The following is a 16,528-nucleotide window of genomic DNA, read 5'->3' on the forward strand; positions in this document are numbered from 1 at the left end:
GGGGTGCCATGTCCACGCATCTCGACTGGCCGGGATGGTCTGCCCAGGCATCTTAGCTGCCGTGCGCAGGCATCTGGGATGGCGGAGGCGGTCCGCCCAGGCATCTTAGCTGCCGCGCCCCCTCAGCTTGACTGGCGTGGTTTCCCAACCCGGAAACGTAGCGTGCCGAGTTTGGATTGCGGGAATGTAAGTAAGCACGGTACGCCGGTACACGTGGGTGCTGGTGCCAGTGTGCCACGGTGCCCATGGCAAGCACGCAGCTCAATCCGGCCTGCTTCCTAAAGAATACTCTACACGCAGAGATGCCAATCGCAATTTATTCAGTGTGACAACTAGGTGGAGACGGTGTATTCCCTAGGAAGGCTGGCTGCGGCGCCGAGTTGGCTGTCACGCCCCGCGAACCAGTGGTTCGCAGAGAGCCTTTTGTTTCCCTGCTTGCCCAGTAGTTTTTAAACTTGCTACTGCTTTACATGTAGCCTTCTTGTGGCACCACAAGCCCCAAAAGAAGGAAGCCTTGACCATGAATGTCGCAACTTCAGCAGAGTTCTGCAGCTCGAAGTATCTATAAAGGTGTTGTGGTTACTTTAATATCAGCACGCACTCAGTATAGGCCAGCATGGTCCAAGCCCTTGACTTCTCGGCTGAGCAGTGTGGCGTGCCCTCACTTCTCGGCTGAGCAGTGTAGCGTGCCCTCACTCTGCCCGTTACCCATCAGACCCTCTTGCGGCATTTTACCAAGCAACTAGGTGGCTACAATAGGCAGCTCGGATGTGCTAGCAGGGGCGCCGCGGCATCTGCAATGCCTCGCGCAGGCATCCGTGCTGATGGCGCGGGGTCGCGCAGGCATCTGCCATCCCTCTGCGCAGGCATCTGGACTGCCGCGGCGACCCGCCCCAGGCAGCTTCATACCCCCGCGCACGCAGCCAAATTTGGCTCGGCAGGGTACCCGGCTCACCCTTACAACCAGAGGCCACCGGCAACTTTTCGGATTTCCTACCCTCCTTTCACGACCACCACCTCCTCCATCGACGCAGCACACCAGGGACGCGTGTCCCCCGAAGAGGTCTTTTAAAACAGCACCACAAGTCATGGGATTAATATTCCTTCGCGCACGGTATAACAGGATGCAATCGAGGATCTTGGCCCCGGGGCAGGGGCCTGAGGGAGGGGCAAAGCCTGGCGTGGCGAATCCGCATGCGTGCACAATTTTCTTACGATCTGTGCTATCCTATGGAGTAGAAGTTTGGGGGCCTGACGCCCTTTTCTCTCTGTTTGAGGGCACTAGCTACGGAGGCTACGGGCGTAATGAGGAGAGAGCACTGAGAGCCAAGTGGCGCAAAGCCCGTGTTCTGTTTGACAAAGCCCTCACTGACCCCATGGTTGCGGTGCAAACCAGCTTCTTATGCCGCACGGTCGGGGCGAATCGGCCCACACACAGGTTGCTCTACGCGGAGTTCGCAGCAATGCCGCTGCATTTGCACTGGGCGCGTTTGGTATTTGGTTTCTGGAACCGCATCATTCGCCAAAGTAGCTCACTCGCACGCACGTTTCTGGAGGATGCCCTTGAGGATGCAAGGGCAGCGGGCTTCATGCGGGATTGCTGGGTAAGCAAAATCTATAGTGTGTGTAAAGCGCTAGGCTACGACTGGCTCGTGAAGTGCCCTGAAGGTGTGCAGGGCTTACATGCCTGGGTGATGCGCACCGAGCTACCGATTGGTGAGCTACTGGAGGAGTTTACGAAGCGCATGATGCAAGAATGGTCAATCAGCGGCCTGGACGTAGACCCACGCTCCTTCCCGGAAGCGGAAGGGCGAGGCCGCACAGGTGCACCGGGTGTCAAGATGTGCCGTTACTTGCAGTGGATGGGGCTGCCGCAAGCGGATGCGTTGATTGAACACGGCAAGCTAGCTCATATGCGTGATTTCGTTCCCTACAAGCACGTAACTGCGCTGATAAGGTTCAGACTAGGGTGCTGGGACACTGAAGCTAACCGTCCTGTCCGCAATGGTGTTAGACGAGCGAGGTCGCTGAGATGGTGCCGGGTGTGTGGAGAAGAGCGTGTGGAGGACGAAAAGCATGTTCTGCTGGAATGCCCCGCCTATAATCAGCTTAGAATAGCATATGGTTTTACAGGTCTCTGTATGAAAGAGGTTATGATTGCTAGCGACGTGCGGAAGTTAGCTGCTTTCCTTTACTCGGCTCAAACAACTCGCAACAGCCAGTTGCGAACTCTGTCATAGGATTAGCTGTTTGGCTATCAGGCGCCTCCGGACTCAGAAGAGTTAGTGGGGCCGCATGGACTCCGACGCCATGTAAATGCTCATGCTCACAATTTTCTTCCAAGCGTACAGACGCCATACTCGTTCATAGCACTTCGGTGACATTGCATTGCAAAGATGAAGCCCCCACGGCAGAAAACCAAAGTGCTGGTGCGCAAGCTGCCTCCTGCAATGTCAGAGGACACGTTCAAGAGCGTCCTTGACAGCGTGGCAGCAGGACGCTATAATTGGCTGTCATATTATGCTGGTAAAGTCAGGTGAGCAGCAGCACGGAGTTCAATGCAAACATCGCTCGGAAGCGGGAACGCCGCGCTCTGCGAGGCGTTTTGAATGCGTCAGTTTTTATCCTGCTGAATATACATTGCTTTGACAAATGACATGCAGTCTGAAGCGCGTGGCGTCCTCTCGCGCCTACATCAATTTCGTTTCCGAGGAGGACGTCTACAACTTTAAGCAGCGCTTTGATGGACACGTTTTTATCAGCCGGTAAGAGAGGTTTTGATGCATCAGGGCTCGGGGTTAGCGCCTATGGACTTGCCCCAAGCCCGCAGCGCTGCAGACGCTCCCGTCCACCGTCATACGCTACGCCAACGCAGGCAGGGCAACCAGTACCGGTGCGCTGTGGAGTACGCGCCGCTGCAGAAGATGCCCACGCTGGAGGCCAAGCCGCACCCGCTGGAGGGCACCATAGACCAGGGTACGTACGTGGCATACACCGCCTGCACACCGGCCACCCTCTAGACGCTGTACTCACGCACACCTTCACTACCGGCATACGCGCAGATCCCGACTTCCTCGCATTTGCGGAGGCCCTGGAGTCCGGCGCGCCCATGCCCGGCGGCATCACGCCCGCGGCCGCCGTCGCGGCGCGCGCAACCGACCTGCCCACCGCCGCGGCCGCAGCCGCGGCCGCGGCCGCGAACGGCGAGTCGGGCGGCCGCGTATCCCGCCTGATGGCCTACCTGGCCTCAAAGTATGCGGAGGGCGGCAGCCGGCTGGGCGCCACGCGCGGCAGCAAGGCCAAGCAGGGCCGGCAAGACAAGTCGGAGCTGTACCAGTCGGCACAGCAGGAGAGCGGGGCCGAGGGCAGGGGCGGGCGGGCGGGGCGCGGCTCCAAGGCAAGCGCGCAGGCCGCGGCGGCGGCAGCCAGCGCCGCCATTTCGGCAGTGGCGGGCATCCTGGGTGGGGAGGCAGGCGGCGGTGGGAAGGGCCGCCGCGAGCAGAGCGGGCGACAGGGCAAGGGGCAGCAGGCGCCCGCCGGCGCGGAGGCGGAGGCGGCGACCGCCGGGAGGGGCAAAGCGTCCGGGAAGAATGGCAAGGCTGCGGCAGCTGCAGCAGCTGCAGCGGCGGCCGTTTCGCTCGAGGAGGCGGGGCACGAGGCGCACGAGCCGCGGGAGCGGGGTGCGGGGAGGCACGGCAAGGGGCGCGAGCGGGAGCCGCGGGGTGCGCCGGCTGCAGCAGCAGCTGACGCCGACGCAACAGCTGCCGGGCCATCTTCGTCGTCCCGGGGGGAGCGTGGTGCTAAGGGGGAGCGCAGCGGGAAGGGCGCCCGCAACGCCAAGGCGGCGGCGGTGGCTAGCCTGCTTGGTGACGACGAGGGGCCCGCGCCGTCACAGCAGCAGCCGCTGGTGGTGCGGCCGCAGCCAACGGCGGCACCAAAACTGCTCCTGATGAAGGGCGGCGCGCGTACGACACAGGTGCGGGGAAGGGGGCGGGCTAGAAGCTAAGGAACCGTGTGCATGACACATGTGCTGAATCTTCTTGTAGGGAGAGGTATCGTCCCCACACTTGCCTGGGGCTCTTTCTCATGCCCGCAATGCAGGTGGCCGCACAGCCGGCCGACGCAGAGGCCGGACCCGCCGTGACAGCCGCGGAGAAGCCTGGGCGGAAGGAGCCGCGTGGTCACAGGCAGGACTCGGGCGCAGCACAGGAGCCGGTGGCGTCGGCGGCGTACCCGCAGCCGGAGAAAAAGCAGGTGAAGCAGCAGCGGCCGCCAAAACAGGCGGCAGGAGGGGCGGCAGGAGGGGCAGCAGCAGGGGTACCGGCGGGGCTGGCGGTGGCCGGGCCTGCCGACACTGCGGCCGCGAGGCCGGCAGCACCTGAGCCGGCGAAGGGGAGGCCGGCGCGTGGCGCCTCCGCAAAGGCGGCGGCCGCGCCTGCGTCTGCTGCGACTGCAGACCAAGCGGCACCGACGGCGTCAGGGAGGGGCGCGGGTAGCAGTGCAGCGGTGGCGGGCGGCGGCGGCGGCGGCGGCACGGATGGCGACCTGGCGGCGGCGGCCGCTGCTGCCGCGGCGGCGGCGATCGCCGCGTCGAGCGGCAAGAAGGTGCGGGCCGGCTTTCAGATGTATGTGCCCGGCTCGCTGCGGAGGGGCGGAGGAGGTGGTGGCAGCGCGAACGGATGAAGGGCGTCGGGAGCAAGTGGCTCTATGGAATACACACAGGCAGCACCACGGCACATCAGTGTGTCAGGGAACCCGTACAAAGACGGGTCGTACTGCCGGCCGTGGGCCTCAGCGTACCGCACGCCGTGATCGCGCCAGCCTTGCGTGGAGGCATCGTAGCGGTTGGCGCCAATGCACAGTGGGGCAGATGGCCGCTCGCCCTGATGCAAGACAGACGGGGCCATGCAGCAGGCCAGTGCACGCACGCCGGGCTGCAACACAGCGATGCAGGCAATTATGTAAGGCTGCAACGGGCAGTGCGGTATTGTACGGTCGTGATTGCGGAGCATTAGCTTAGGGCAGGCCTGGCAGCGCTTGCTGGGGGACTAGCGTGGTCCAACCGGGGATGCCTGGGTCGTTTGCTGGCAAGGAGCAGTGACATCCGAACCGGCTTCAGGAGCGTCTACTTGGGAGCGATGAGCAGTTGTGCTGAGTGTTTGTGGTGATGTGCGGAATGACACCAGATGGATGCACCGCACAGAGTTGTGGACACTGCGTTGGCGTCTGCTTGCGCGGCTGTAAGAAGACAGCCGAGCGACCCCCTCTGTCTTGCCCACATCCTACCTTGGGCCTAAGGCCAACAGCTAATAATCTCGACTGTCCGGCGCTGACAGCCTGTGAGCCTGACAGCCATCGACAGCATGTTGTTTCAACGTGATCAATGGTCTAGCCATCAGCACGGACGCGGCAGCCGGACGCGAAGAGCATCGAACAAGCCCCGAACCCGAATCAGACGCCACATACCGTGCTGCACACGTTCGGGTCAGACATCGTGGTGTCAGACAGATTCATGGTTATCACGGGTCATTTAACTCCCAATAATGCACCAACCGCCCTTCCTCCTGCTCAGATGTATGGCACGCACAAGACCGTGCCCGCGTGCCGCCTCACTCGCCTGCACCTGTACCGCGCCCTCTCCAGCCCATACTTGTTTGCCTTCGCGCGAGGATCCTGCAGCACGGCCTACAAAACATCCTGCAGACGCTTCTCCGCCCATAAACCATAGTTACTACTACTATAAAATACACATCCTGCATGCCTTAAAAGAACATCCTGTGCACACCCCGCGACGACGCCCAACCTGGGTTTAAAACACACGGCTATGTTACAAAAGCGTCTCACACTGCTCATGCACAGTCCACCCAAATCTCGCCCACCTCGTACGCCGCCACGCTCTCGAACTCCGTGGCGCACCCGAACGACACCAGCTCCACCCCAGCTGCCGCCGCGCCGCCCGACGCGTAGGCGTCATGTGCCAGCAGGTGGTGGTGCGGGCCGTGGTGGCCCTGCTCGTGGTTGAACGGGTCCGGCAGCATCCCCGCCGCAGCCGAGGGCGAAGCCGGCAGCGCCAGCCCCTTCAGCTGCAGCGCCTGCAGCACCGCTGCCTGCTGTTGCTGCCGCCGCGGCGTGCCCAGCGGCGACACGCGGCGCGTCGTGGCGGCGGAGCCGCCGCCGCTTGAGCTGCCGCGACCGCTGCTACCGCGCGGCGCAGGCGGCGGCGCCGGCGGCACGCCTCGGTAGACTCGCGCTGTGAGCACCTCGCCGTCTCCGGTGAAGACCTCCAGGCAGGAGTAGTCCAGAAACACGCGCAGGCTGAGCGGCTGGCCGGGCGCGGGCGGGCGCAGCAGCGGGCCGCCCACACGCCGCGCGCCGGGGGCCGCCAGGCTGAAGGTGAGCGTGTGCGGGTCCAGCGCCTCAAACACCACCTCCAGCACGCCGCTGTCCCAGTGGTACAGCAGCGCAGCGCCGCCCTCCACGCCGCCGCGCCAGCTGTGCAATAGCACGCCGCTGCAGCGGCTGCCACCGCCGCCGCAGGTGCCCTGCGGGCACGGCACCACGCCCGCAGCGGCAGCGGGCGCGCTCGGCCCGCCGTGCTGCCGGCTGTGCCCGAACATAGCTGCAGCCGCCGCCGCCGCCCCGCCCGCCGCGCCTGAAGGAGTGGCGGGTGTGGTTGGCTGCGGCATGAGGGGCTGCGGCAGCGGCGCCATGCAAAGCTCCAGCTCCAGATGGCTGGCGGCTGAGGCGGGCAGGCACACGGGCGTGGTGGCGCCGGCCTCCAGCAGCAGCCCATCGGAGCACCATTGCCGGCCCGGAACCTGCCCAGGGAACACAGAAGCGATGAGGCGGTTAAAGTTCAGCAATGGACAACTGCAACGGTCGATGAAAGCGTAATCAAGCATAGCGTCAATCTGAGGCAGTATTTGGCCTGGCCACTGCGCCGGGGGCAACCCTACGTGGCACCGCCAAATCCCGGTGACGCACCCGCAGCTTGGCCAGCTCCGGCGGCGGCCGCTGTACCAGGTGCACTGCGGGCCCGCGGCGGCGGCCCGACTGCTGCTGGCCGGCACCGCCTACACCGGGCGTGAGCGGAAGGCCGTCCATGGTGGCGCCCGTGGCGACTGAGGCCGCCTCCTCCTCCTCCTGGTCCAGAGCTTCCTCGTTCACCTGCGTACACGCATGGCGGCGTTGATTTGGTCAGCACCATCACCTGGATGTCTGCCCTGAGTACTCGTGACCTTCATGCGGCCCAGGCGTGTTCATTATCAGCCCAAATTTCCAGCACAGCAAAGCACGAGACACGCATACACATCACTCGTTCCATGGCGCACATCAACCGCCCCTCCACGAGGCCCGCACCCACCTCCAGGTACAGCAGCCGCGGCAGCGACAGGCAGCCAGCGTAGTCGTACTCGCCCACCTTGCGTGGCTTTTCCTGCAGCCAGCCCCACAGCAGTGACCGGCCCTGCGCGTGCGCACACACAGGCGCGGGCCGGGAGCGCCAGTGGCTTCAAACACCTTGCCTCATCGTTGCTCCAGCCCCGTGCAATGCTTACCACCAGCCTGACCACCGCCAGTCGACGTCCCGCGGTGCCCATACACCTCTAATCTCCTCACAAGCTGTTGTGTGTGGGTCCTCACAAGCAAACCGGCCTCACCTGGGGGTCCGCCAGCGTGTTGGGGGCGTAAAAGATGTCGCCCAGGTCCAGGCGAAACGGCCCCAGCGCGCTGCCCAGGTCGAAGGCGCCCGCCGCCGGCCGGAAGGCGCCCAGGTAGTACACCGACATGCTGTTGCAGTCGTCTGGACACACGCAGAAGAAGGAGCCGTGCGCCTGCAAAAGCTGCTGCCGGCGCAGCTGCCGCGCCGCCAGCCTTCCAGGCGGCGGCGCGGCGTCCAGGTGCTGCTGCTGGTGCTGCTGGGCTTCCTGCGCCGTGACAGTCTGCTGTTTGGGAAGTTGGAGCTTTGCCGTGATGAGAGGCGGGCCCGGGTCCGGGATGACGGTGGCGGGCGATGCCGGCGCGGGTGTTGCGGGCTTGGCGGGAGAGGTGGCTGCTGCGGGCGCACCCAGCAGGGCCATGACCATGCCAGAGGCGCTGCGCTTGCCCTCGCTCATGGATGCAGCGGCGCCGTCAGTGCACGGCGCCGCTGCCGCCGCCGCTGCCGGGCCAGCTGCCGGCCGCGGCGAGGGCGCCGTGGGCAGCAGCGGTAGGCGCGCGATGCGGGGCGAGGCCGGCGGCGTGGTGGCACGCAGGCGAGCGCCGTTGATGGTGGCGGCGGCGCTCGAGCCAAGAGCGCCGAAGGCGGCGGACGGGGAGACGGCGGAGGGGTAGCCGCCAGCGTACCGGCCGCCGGGACTGGTCATGTGCCGCAGAACGCTTCCGGGCGACTGGGGCACCTGCATGGACCATATCATCCGCATGGCACCAGCACCATATCATTCGCATGGCTGGGTAGGGCATGGCGTAGTTAGGCAGTGACATGCGCACTCCCGCCCTGCTTCTCCACGACGCCTCGGCCCCCTCCCATAAGTATTACGCTTGCAACTGTCGACTCTGCCTGTGCTCCGCTAACTTGGCTTGGCTTGGTTTATTTTGGGCTGGTATTTACAGCCCCCCTGCACTCCCACTCAGCCTCAGGTAACGCGGTCCACTACATTAAACCCACCAGGGGCGGTGGTGGCGACGGCGGCAGCGGCAGGGGCGTCAGCGTGGAGGGTAGCTTCCACCGCGCGGGCGAGCGCAGCGGGCTGCTGGCCGGCCCAGTCGCCGCCGGCACTGACACCATGGGGTACGGCCGGCGCGGCGACATCACCGCCGCCACCAGCCCCAGGCTTGCGGATGTGGTCCCACCGCCGTAGGGGCCCACAGCAGAGGCAGCGGCGGCTGCCGTTGCCGCCGCTGCCGCCACAGCGTTGGTCGCGCCGGCGGCGCCCGCGGCGTCTGCCAGATGGCGCACCATAGGCGGCCGCGGTGAGGACGGCAGCACCACCGGCAACTGGATGTGGGCGTGAGGTGCCGCCGGCGAGCCGGCGACCTTGCCCTGCTGCAGCTCGTGCGGCGGTGGCCGGGGCGGCGAGATGACAGCGGCGGTGGGTGACAGCACGATGGCGGGCTGCTCCGTGCCGCGGTCCTCAGCTGCCTCCAGCCCCTCTTGCTTTGGCGCGGAGCCCATGTTGCCACCGCCGCCGCCGCCAATGGCGCAGATAAAGGGCGGCGATGACATGGGCTTGGGCATGGGCGGCGCTGCCGGCGACGCGAGTAGCCGCGTCACGGCGGGCAGGGGCGGCGGGTGCATCATGACAGGACATTCCCAGATGACACCCGTGTCGCCGGCCCCGCGGCACAGCTCGCCCGCGTAGGTCCAGGAGCCTGCATAGTCGACGCGTGTGCGGTGTGGTTGTTCCAGTCTGCATTATCACGGTCATCATAACGTGTGAGGCAAAAATAGATAGCGGCACTCGATTGCACGAAGAATGCACCACAAAGAATGTAGCATGGAGGCGTGTGCAGGGCCAGCATCGCGCGCGCCCACCTCCACGCAGCGTGGGAGAGCGATACACCAGCGCTGTGCCGCCGCGGTCCCGCACGCCCGCGCCAATCATGATAGTCCTGGGGGACGAAGTGAAGGCCCACCGTTGACGGGCAACGTTGTGCAACAGTTGACCAACAGCAGCCAGCCCAATCCCTCGTCCAGGACAAACCAGCACGGGGTGTCGGGGGCGCAAGTGATCCACCCACCAGCAGTCCTGGCCGTCCTGTCCGGGCTGGCCAATGACGAAGGGGTCGCGCCAGGCGGTGAGCTGCATGTTGGGCGGCGGCAGCGCAAGGAAGGGGACCTCCTCCTTGGTCCAGTATGTCAGCTTGGGATCGGCTGCGTCGCGGGAGTGGTGGTGAGAGGGCGGACGGTCAGGGAAGACGCGGGCGGTAGGGCTCCGGGTCTAGAAAGGTCAGCAAAGGTATACCCCAGCACGCCATGCCGCCGTCAAAAACCTGCTGCGAAGCACGTGCGCTTCTCACGGACCTGGGTCGGCGTACGCAATGCACTGCGTCTCAATGCAGGCTGTGCCCAAGTCGCACTCAGGCGGTGGCAGTGGGCCGCACACCTCGCTGGAGCGCAGCCGGACGCCTGGGGGCAGCAGGAAGCACCAGACAACAACAGCGCCCGTCAAGCGACTGTTGGGAAAGCTGCGTGCGCATGCGTGTGTGCGTGTGCGCGTGGGGACATGCCGTAGCAAGATTGAGCCGGACGCAACGGGCAAGCAGGAGTGCCCTCCCCTCCCACCTCCATCCACACACACCTGTGTACAGGATGGTGGGCACGCCATTCTCGTCGAGCGTAGCGCAGCCGCTGAAGCAGCCGTCGCCGTCAAAGCCGCCGAAGCTGGGCACGATGGCGGGCGGCAGGTGCTCCCACGTCACTAGGTCCCGCGACACGGCGTGGCCCCACATCAGGCCCCACGACCATTGGCAGCCCGTCTCCACGTACTGGTAGAACCTGTGCAGGGGTTGGATCGCAGGCACGGTAACGCGGGAGCAGGCAGCCGAGCTAACCCCCGGTCTGCAGGTGCAGATGGCAACCGCACTCTTCCCGCCCATGCTCTATGCACTGGCAAACGTCAACCCACATGTCGCAAGACCTGCATGCCACCTAGCATATTTAATACGTACATGTGGTAATAGCCTTTGTAGAAGAGCGGCCCGTTGGGGTCTGCAAGCAGCACACACGGTTGCGACCACGGGTGGCAACGCAACCTCGTCAAGCTGATGTGGAGTGGAGTCATCGTAGAAAGATAGAAGCCACCACTCACCATTTATCCAGCCCTGAGGCGGCATAACGTGGAAACGTGGCCGAGGCTCTGCGGCCATTTTGTTCCCGCGCAAGAATGCGGCCTCCACAAGTTCAGGACCTCAGGCCGCCGAAAGCTGGCAAGGCTACCAGGTGATGCTTTTTGTTTAAAAGTACGCGACCAGCGTGGCTGTTCCGTTGGCAGCGGGCACAGGGAGGTGGAAAAGGCGCCGCGATGCTGCTTTTTGGTGCCCCGGGGCGGCGACTCGCCTCGCGCAGATCCTTTGACACGAGTTAATAGAGGGGCTCGCGAATACCATGAAGGCACGCGGCCCAAAGTCGGCTGCCAGAACAGCTGGCGGGCAGCGCTGGTGGGGAGCTGGGGTCGGGGGGAGTGCCCCGCCGAGTACTAAACGCCCAGCGGTCGGTTGCGGCCCCATCCGGCCCCCATTCCGCCCCCATCTCGCAAACTCGACTCCGATTCACAGACATGCGATCCCTCAGTTCCTCTTTTGGGTCTCTTAGGCGCTCGGGGCTCTTGGCACCGGCGTTGAGTCGCGGCAACCTGGTCCGTGCAGCAAGTTCCCGCGCTTTCGCAAGGCTCTTACAACGCACATATTGCTTTGAGCTGAGCTGAGACGTTTCCTTTATTCGACCTGCGTGGCCCCTAGCAGCTGCAGGCGCGGCGTCCGTTCCGCGTTTCTGCTGCGGCACCTGTTGCGCGGGCGGCAACCATGACCGCCGGCAGCCAGAGCGTTGCCAAGGCGCGGCCAGCAATCAAGCAGGACCGGCCTTCCTTCCATATTGCGCCGCCCAAAGGCTGGCTGAATGGTGAGCGAGCTGACAGGGGGCTTGCGCTTTTGTCGGTGACGCGACCCTCGCGCCGGACCGCTGAAACTTTCGTGTGCCCCTTTCTGCTGGTTGTGCAGATCCTAACGGGCCTCTGTTCTACGCCGGCTACTATCACATGTGAGTCCACGGCTCGAGCCAGGGCACGTCGCGCTCGTGGCGAAGGATTTGAGGAGCGTGGTGCCTAGATTGCGAGCGTCTGCGCGCTTGGCTGCAGGAGGCAGTGGGGCCAGGGTGCAAATGGCGGTTGGGGCGGCTCGCCACTGCGAGTGCGCAGGAAATGTGCCACAAGTGGTGTGCGTTGACGGTGGGTGAAGGGGGTCAGCGCGTGGGGCACGCCTGCGTGCCACACGCAGTTGACCCACCGTGTGCCTTGCCTGTGCGTTGGCACACAGGTTCTACCAGCACATTCCCGAGAGCTGCATCTGGTCGTTCGGACTTGTGTAAGTGTCTGGCATGGAGCCATGCCCATGCCTGCAATGTTGGCCCCCCATGGCCTGCAACATGCAATGTGGGTCTTAACGCCTGACGACGTGCGGTGCCGCCTGCCCCATCATGCCTGCAGGTGGGGCCACGCCGTGTCGCGGGACCTGGTGACGTGGGAGCACCTGCCGCCCGCGATCGTGCCCACGCCAGGTGGGCTGGACGCGGACGGCTGCTTCAGCGGCTGCGCTACGCTTGACGAGCACGGCGTGCCCACCATCCTCTACACCGGCGTCCGGCTGCGAAGCAACGGCGCCGCCGGGCCCCTTCCCCCCGTGGAAACGGATCTGCAGCTTCCATTCATAGGTAGCCACAGCGCGAGGGGAATAGCGGGGTGCATTCCACTCACTTTGTGTGCACCCCTTTTGCAACTGCTGGCGGGGTGGAGGCGGGGGCTGGGTTGATGGGACGTGGGAAGCGGGCTGGTTGGGCCTCCGCAGCCCACACACATGAGGCCGGGAACCAGAGCGTGGGTTGAGGAGGGTGCGGCACGGGACGCATCTACGGCAGCAAGAAGGGGTAATGGGCATGTGGCGCAAGAGGATCTTCTGCCTGAGTGATGTATGTGCCCCTTACTCCGCAGAGTCGCAGTGCGCCGCTCGCCCCGTTGACCCATGTGAGCAGTCAGGGAGAGTGAAGGCATGGCTACTTGCATGCGCTAAGTAGGCTCGGGAGAGGTTGCGTGTGCCTTTCTGCGTCCACGCTCCAATCCTAAACCCCTTCCACGCCTCTTGCAGCGGACCCCAAGCTTACGCACTGGACGAAAATCGAGTATCCCTGGATGGCCCTGCCGCCGGCCCACTGGGGCCTCGGTGGCTGGCGCGATCCCTACATCATTAGCAGGTGGGCAAAGCGACACAGGCATACCGCGGGAATTCGAGAGTACTGCGCGGGGCCGGGCTTATCTGCACAGTGCCCAATGCTCATGTGACGGTGTACCTCTTTACCGTACGCAGGCCCGGTGCGGACGGCTCTGGGTGCTGGTCTCTTATCATTGGCTCGGGCGTGAAGGACAACGGCGGCACGGTGCTGGTGTACAAGAGCAAGGAGTTGCTGGACGGTGCGTGCAGAGCTGATGTGGGTATCGGGGACGCCCTGGACCAGCTGCCGCGCATGACTGGGGTGAAAGCGTGACCCGGCTGGGCAACCATGGGACGCAATCACGCAACATGCATGTGTGCGGCATCACCCTGCCGCTTACCTAACTTCTATGCTCCTCCGCTCCATGGCCCTCTTGCAGGCTGGCAGCTGCACGGCGAGCTGTGCCACGGGCGCGGCGAGGGCTCAACGACGGGCTTCATCTGGGAGTGCCCCCTTCTGACAAAGCTCCCTGCGCTACCCGCACACATCGCCCGCGGCGGAGTGGTATCACACGGCAACGCGTCAAGGGCGTCCACCTCGGAGTCAGGTGATGACATGGCGGACACGCCGCACTTCTTCTGCATCTCGGTGAGCGCAGACACACTGTGTTCAGGGCAGATGGACTATGGTTACCGCATCACGAATCGCGCTCTGTGACTGACATGCGTATCGCCTCATCGTCCTTTGTGCATTACTAAATGACACTCTGGCGAGCCCTTGTCCGTTGCCTCCTCCGGTGATGTGCTCTCCCGCCTCGCAGCCGGACGCCTGCACCAACCCCAGCTACTACTGGCTTGGGCGCTACGACACCGAGTCTATGACCTTCAACCTGAAGGGCGCGGATGGGCCGTTCCGCTTGGACCTGGGTGACATTCTGTACGCGCCCAACACGCTGGAGGACACGGCAAATGTGAGTCCTGCCATCCATAGGCATGGCGTCAAGGTGTTGCCTTCATTGTGGCGCCACTCGGCAGGATGCGTGGATGTTGGCATTCGCACATGTTAATGGCCGGACTTGTTGCATGCTGACCTGCAGGGGCGCACTCTTCTGTGGGGATGGAACCAGGAGAAGCGCACCAAGGTGAGGCGCAGGCGGGCACTGACGGTTACGAGCTTGCGCGGTGCCAACCCCTTGAATGCGCAGTTGCAGACCACTGCGGCCAACAATATGCCTTCTGATGACATGCTTCTCGTGCCCGCCTTTGTGCGTGCAGGTGGGCGCGTACGACTACGCGGGGTGCTTGTCAGTCCCGCGCATCCTGTGGGCTGAGCCCAGCACAGTGGCAGCGGAACCATCAAGCAGCTCAAGCAACCAGTCCTCGGCGGAGCCCTCCCGATGGGCACTGCACCAGCAGCCTGTACCCGAGCTCTCAAGGCTCCGCAAAACCGATGCCGCCTCCTGCTGGCGCCTCAGTGACGACCTGCCCGGCGAGTCCGCAGAGCTGATCATCCTGGGCAGTGCACGGGTGAGGGGGGGGGCGAGTTACAAGGAGGAGGAAGAAAGCAGAATGAGCCAGTCCATGCGTACTGTGCTTACTTGTCTCGCATGAATGTGGGTTGTGCGCTTGTGCGTGTGTCAAGCATGACATACGTACCATGGCCCACTTGTATTGCAGTTGCCGCTGCCAGTCGTGTCCGGCCCCTTCCTCGACATCGAGCTGGTGCTGGAGCGCGCCGACTCGGGTTGCACAGCATCCGGCCTGCTCCTGACCAGCACCACGGCGGAGGGCGGCGCTGCGCTGCTGTACCACTGGGACAGCGGCGTGCTGGAGGTGGTGTTTGAGGCGCTGGACCCGCACACGCTCACCTTCAGCCTGGCGGCCCCCGGCGCGCGGCGTGTGGGCGGCCCGCTGCTGCGCCCGCCCGCGCCCGGCCAGCCGCTCAGCCTGCGCGTGTTCCTGGACTACTCCTGCCTGGAGGTCTTCACCGGAGACGGCGAGGTGCTCACAGCGCGAGTCTACCGAGGCGTGCCCTCTTCCATGGATGCCGCTGGCGGCCTCGCCGGCATCGGCGCTCCCTCAGCGGCCGGCATCGACATCATCTCCGTTAAGGATGGCAACTCCGACGGCAACGCAGGCGCGACCCGCATCCTGCACTGTGAGGCGTATGAGATGTCGCCGGCGTTCCGATTGTTCCTGGGCGCTATCGATGACGAGGAGGAGGCCCTGGCCGCTGAGCCCATCCAGCTGCCCGCGTTTGGCGCGCCCGTTGCCGTGACGGTGGAGGCCCTGTGACGGGATGGCGGTGATGCGGCGGTCTCCGACACGGGGATCGACCGTGTGGTCTGTGAGGGGCATGATGATGAAGTAGGGAGATGTCAGCGGGAGCTTGCTCGTTTGTGCACGCATGCATCATGGCAGCATGGGATGCACCGCGTGTGCGCTCTGCACACGTCGTGGGTGAGGTGGCACGGGAGCATGCGGGCCTCGGACGAAGCATGGTGCCGGTGATCACAACAACCACAACAAACAATATTACTCATTCGACCAGACATCGTGATCCAACCTGCAAGCATTCTTTTCGGACGACTGATGGCAGCATTGCCTAACGTGCGAAGCGGTGTACAACTTGCGGCTGGGGGCGTTGGCCACTGTAACCTGTTTTGCTCTTAGGATTACCGCCTGTGCTCGGCTGGGCTGCTGGGCGTAACGTGGATTGCGCATTGAACCAGCTTACACATGACAAGTATTTTACGACAGTTCTTACGGGCACTAGCCTTAACAGTACACACACGGGTTGACAGGCTGACAGTGCGTTGGGGGATTCCGTGTGTGTACGGTAACGGCGAGGGACCTGGCACGTAGGACTCAGTGGGCACATGTTCACCACCCTACCCCAGCTATGCATTGGCCTCTGTACCACAGATAACCAGGTACCAGCCAAGGGCGTTTGAAGTTATTCTGCGTCGATAAAGCCAGGCAAGGCCGAGCCAGACATGGACGCGCGACCTGGAATGGCGGGGGGAACGGCACTTCCTAACTCACCTCCGAATTACCTAAGCTGCCCCAGGGGGGGTAGAAAGCTCAGATTCTTACCCCATGCTCAAAATTACAGAGCTTTAGGAGAGCATTATGCACGTACTTTTAGTTTTTTAAGGGGGTGTCTGGTGAGGAAGTTCTGGGCCGCCAAAGTTGGGGGGTCGGTCCTCGTCCCTGGGGGTCCGTCGGGTTTCGGGAGCTCATCCTGGCGGAGGATCCAGCCCGCGACCAAAGTCTTAGAACAGGACCGCTGATGGCACGGAGTGATAGTGCTCGTCAAGACGAGTCGATTGACACCACTTTGGTATAAAATGGAGGGGTTTTAACCTGGCTGCCCTGTGCATAACCAAGAGGCTTGGCTAGGACTCACTGTGCGCGGAGTCACACGGACTTTGCCCGCGGGAGGGTTTGCAGCAAAGTCGGGGTTGGTGGAGTCATGTTGGGCCCTGATAGCATGTGATGGCTCGGCGTCTTCGGGTGCTGGGACTGTCCCCTCTGTAACATCCGCATTCATAACCAAATTTGGGACTGTAACGACTGTTAGCCTTGTTCACGACACCCCCTAGACCGA

General features: G+C 63.9%; 4 protein-coding genes across 4 annotated transcripts; 3 read left to right on the forward strand and 1 right to left on the reverse strand.

The window, feature by feature from the left end:
* The first annotated feature begins 288 nt into the window (after positions 1-288).
* CHLRE_12g488152v5 (uncharacterized protein) lies at positions 289-2,080 on the forward strand. The gene has a single exon (XM_043067873.1). The coding sequence runs from the start codon at positions 800-802 to the stop codon at positions 1,070-1,072; it is 273 nt and encodes a 90-aa protein (XP_042918063.1). The 5' UTR covers positions 289-799; the 3' UTR covers positions 1,073-2,080.
* A 58-nt stretch (positions 2,081-2,138) lies between these two features.
* On the forward strand, positions 2,139-5,256 carry CHLRE_12g488100v5 (uncharacterized protein). The gene is made up of 5 exons (XM_043067871.1): positions 2,139-2,536; positions 2,664-2,765; positions 2,876-2,976; positions 3,063-3,976; positions 4,102-5,256. The coding sequence occupies exons 1-5, from the start codon at positions 2,397-2,399 to the stop codon at positions 4,681-4,683; spliced, it is 1,839 nt and encodes a 612-aa protein (XP_042918064.1). The 5' UTR covers positions 2,139-2,396; the 3' UTR covers positions 4,684-5,256.
* Positions 5,257-5,262: 6 nt separating this feature from the next.
* Positions 5,263-11,158, reverse strand: CHLRE_12g488050v5 (uncharacterized protein). Its single transcript, XM_001690859.2, has 11 exons — positions 10,809-11,158; positions 10,669-10,708; positions 10,299-10,495; positions 10,022-10,126; positions 9,739-9,871; positions 9,533-9,609; positions 8,666-9,369; positions 7,659-8,396; positions 7,364-7,465; positions 6,985-7,167; positions 5,263-6,818 (listed from the first exon to the last, which is right to left on the reverse strand). The coding sequence occupies exons 1-11, from the start codon at positions 10,864-10,866 to the stop codon at positions 5,850-5,852; spliced, it is 3,306 nt and encodes a 1,101-aa protein (XP_001690911.2). The 5' UTR covers positions 10,867-11,158; the 3' UTR covers positions 5,263-5,849.
* A 137-nt stretch (positions 11,159-11,295) lies between these two features.
* On the forward strand, positions 11,296-16,503 carry CHLRE_12g488000v5 (uncharacterized protein). Its single transcript, XM_001691046.2, has 12 exons — positions 11,296-11,617; positions 11,716-11,755; positions 12,031-12,078; positions 12,201-12,424; positions 12,702-12,734; positions 12,856-12,961; positions 13,075-13,178; positions 13,359-13,567; positions 13,740-13,889; positions 14,016-14,060; positions 14,194-14,445; positions 14,596-16,503. Exons 1-12 carry the CDS (start codon positions 11,521-11,523, stop codon positions 15,211-15,213), a joined length of 1,926 nt encoding a protein of 641 aa, XP_001691098.2. The 5' UTR covers positions 11,296-11,520; the 3' UTR covers positions 15,214-16,503.
* Positions 16,504-16,528: the final 25 nt, after the last annotated feature.

Source organism: Chlamydomonas reinhardtii, chromosome 12, assembly GCF_000002595.2.
Source record: "Chlamydomonas reinhardtii strain CC-503 cw92 mt+ chromosome 12, whole genome shotgun sequence".
NCBI lineage: Eukaryota > Viridiplantae > Chlorophyta > Chlorophyceae > Chlamydomonadales > Chlamydomonadaceae > Chlamydomonas > Chlamydomonas reinhardtii.

Excerpts from the sequence above, each read along its gene's own strand:
- CHLRE_12g488100v5 (XM_043067871.1), top strand. The coding sequence starts at position 2,397 with ATGAAGCCCCCACGGCAGAAAACCAAAGTGCTGGTGCGCAAGCTGCCT. Across the intron at positions 2,537-2,663 it reads TATTATGCTGGTAAAGTCAG|TCTGAAGCGCGTGGCGTCCT; the intron begins GTGAGCAGCAGC and ends AATGACATGCAG. Across the intron at positions 3,977-4,101 it reads GCGGCGCGCGTACGACACAG|GTGGCCGCACAGCCGGCCGA; the intron begins GTGCGGGGAAGG and ends CCCGCAATGCAG.
- CHLRE_12g488152v5 (XM_043067873.1), top strand. The coding sequence starts at position 800 with ATGCCTCGCGCAGGCATCCGTGCTGATGGCGCGGGGTCGCGCAGGCAT.
- CHLRE_12g488000v5 (XM_001691046.2), top strand. The coding sequence starts at position 11,521 with ATGACCGCCGGCAGCCAGAGCGTTGCCAAGGCGCGGCCAGCAATCAAG. Across the intron at positions 13,568-13,739 it reads CGCACTTCTTCTGCATCTCG|CCGGACGCCTGCACCAACCC; the intron begins GTGAGCGCAGAC and ends CCCGCCTCGCAG. Across the intron at positions 13,890-14,015 it reads CGCTGGAGGACACGGCAAAT|GGGCGCACTCTTCTGTGGGG; the intron begins GTGAGTCCTGCC and ends GCTGACCTGCAG.
- CHLRE_12g488050v5 (XM_001690859.2), bottom strand. The coding sequence starts at position 10,866 with ATGGCCGCAGAGCCTCGGCCACGTTTCCACGTTATGCCGCCTCAGGGC. Across the intron at positions 9,872-10,021 it reads CATTGCGTACGCCGACCCAG|CCGATCCCAAGCTGACATAC; the intron begins GTCCGTGAGAAG and ends CCCGCGACGCAG. Across the intron at positions 7,466-7,658 it reads ACACGCTGGCGGACCCCCAG|GGCCGGTCACTGCTGTGGGG; the intron begins GTGAGGCCGGTT and ends GCGCACGCGCAG.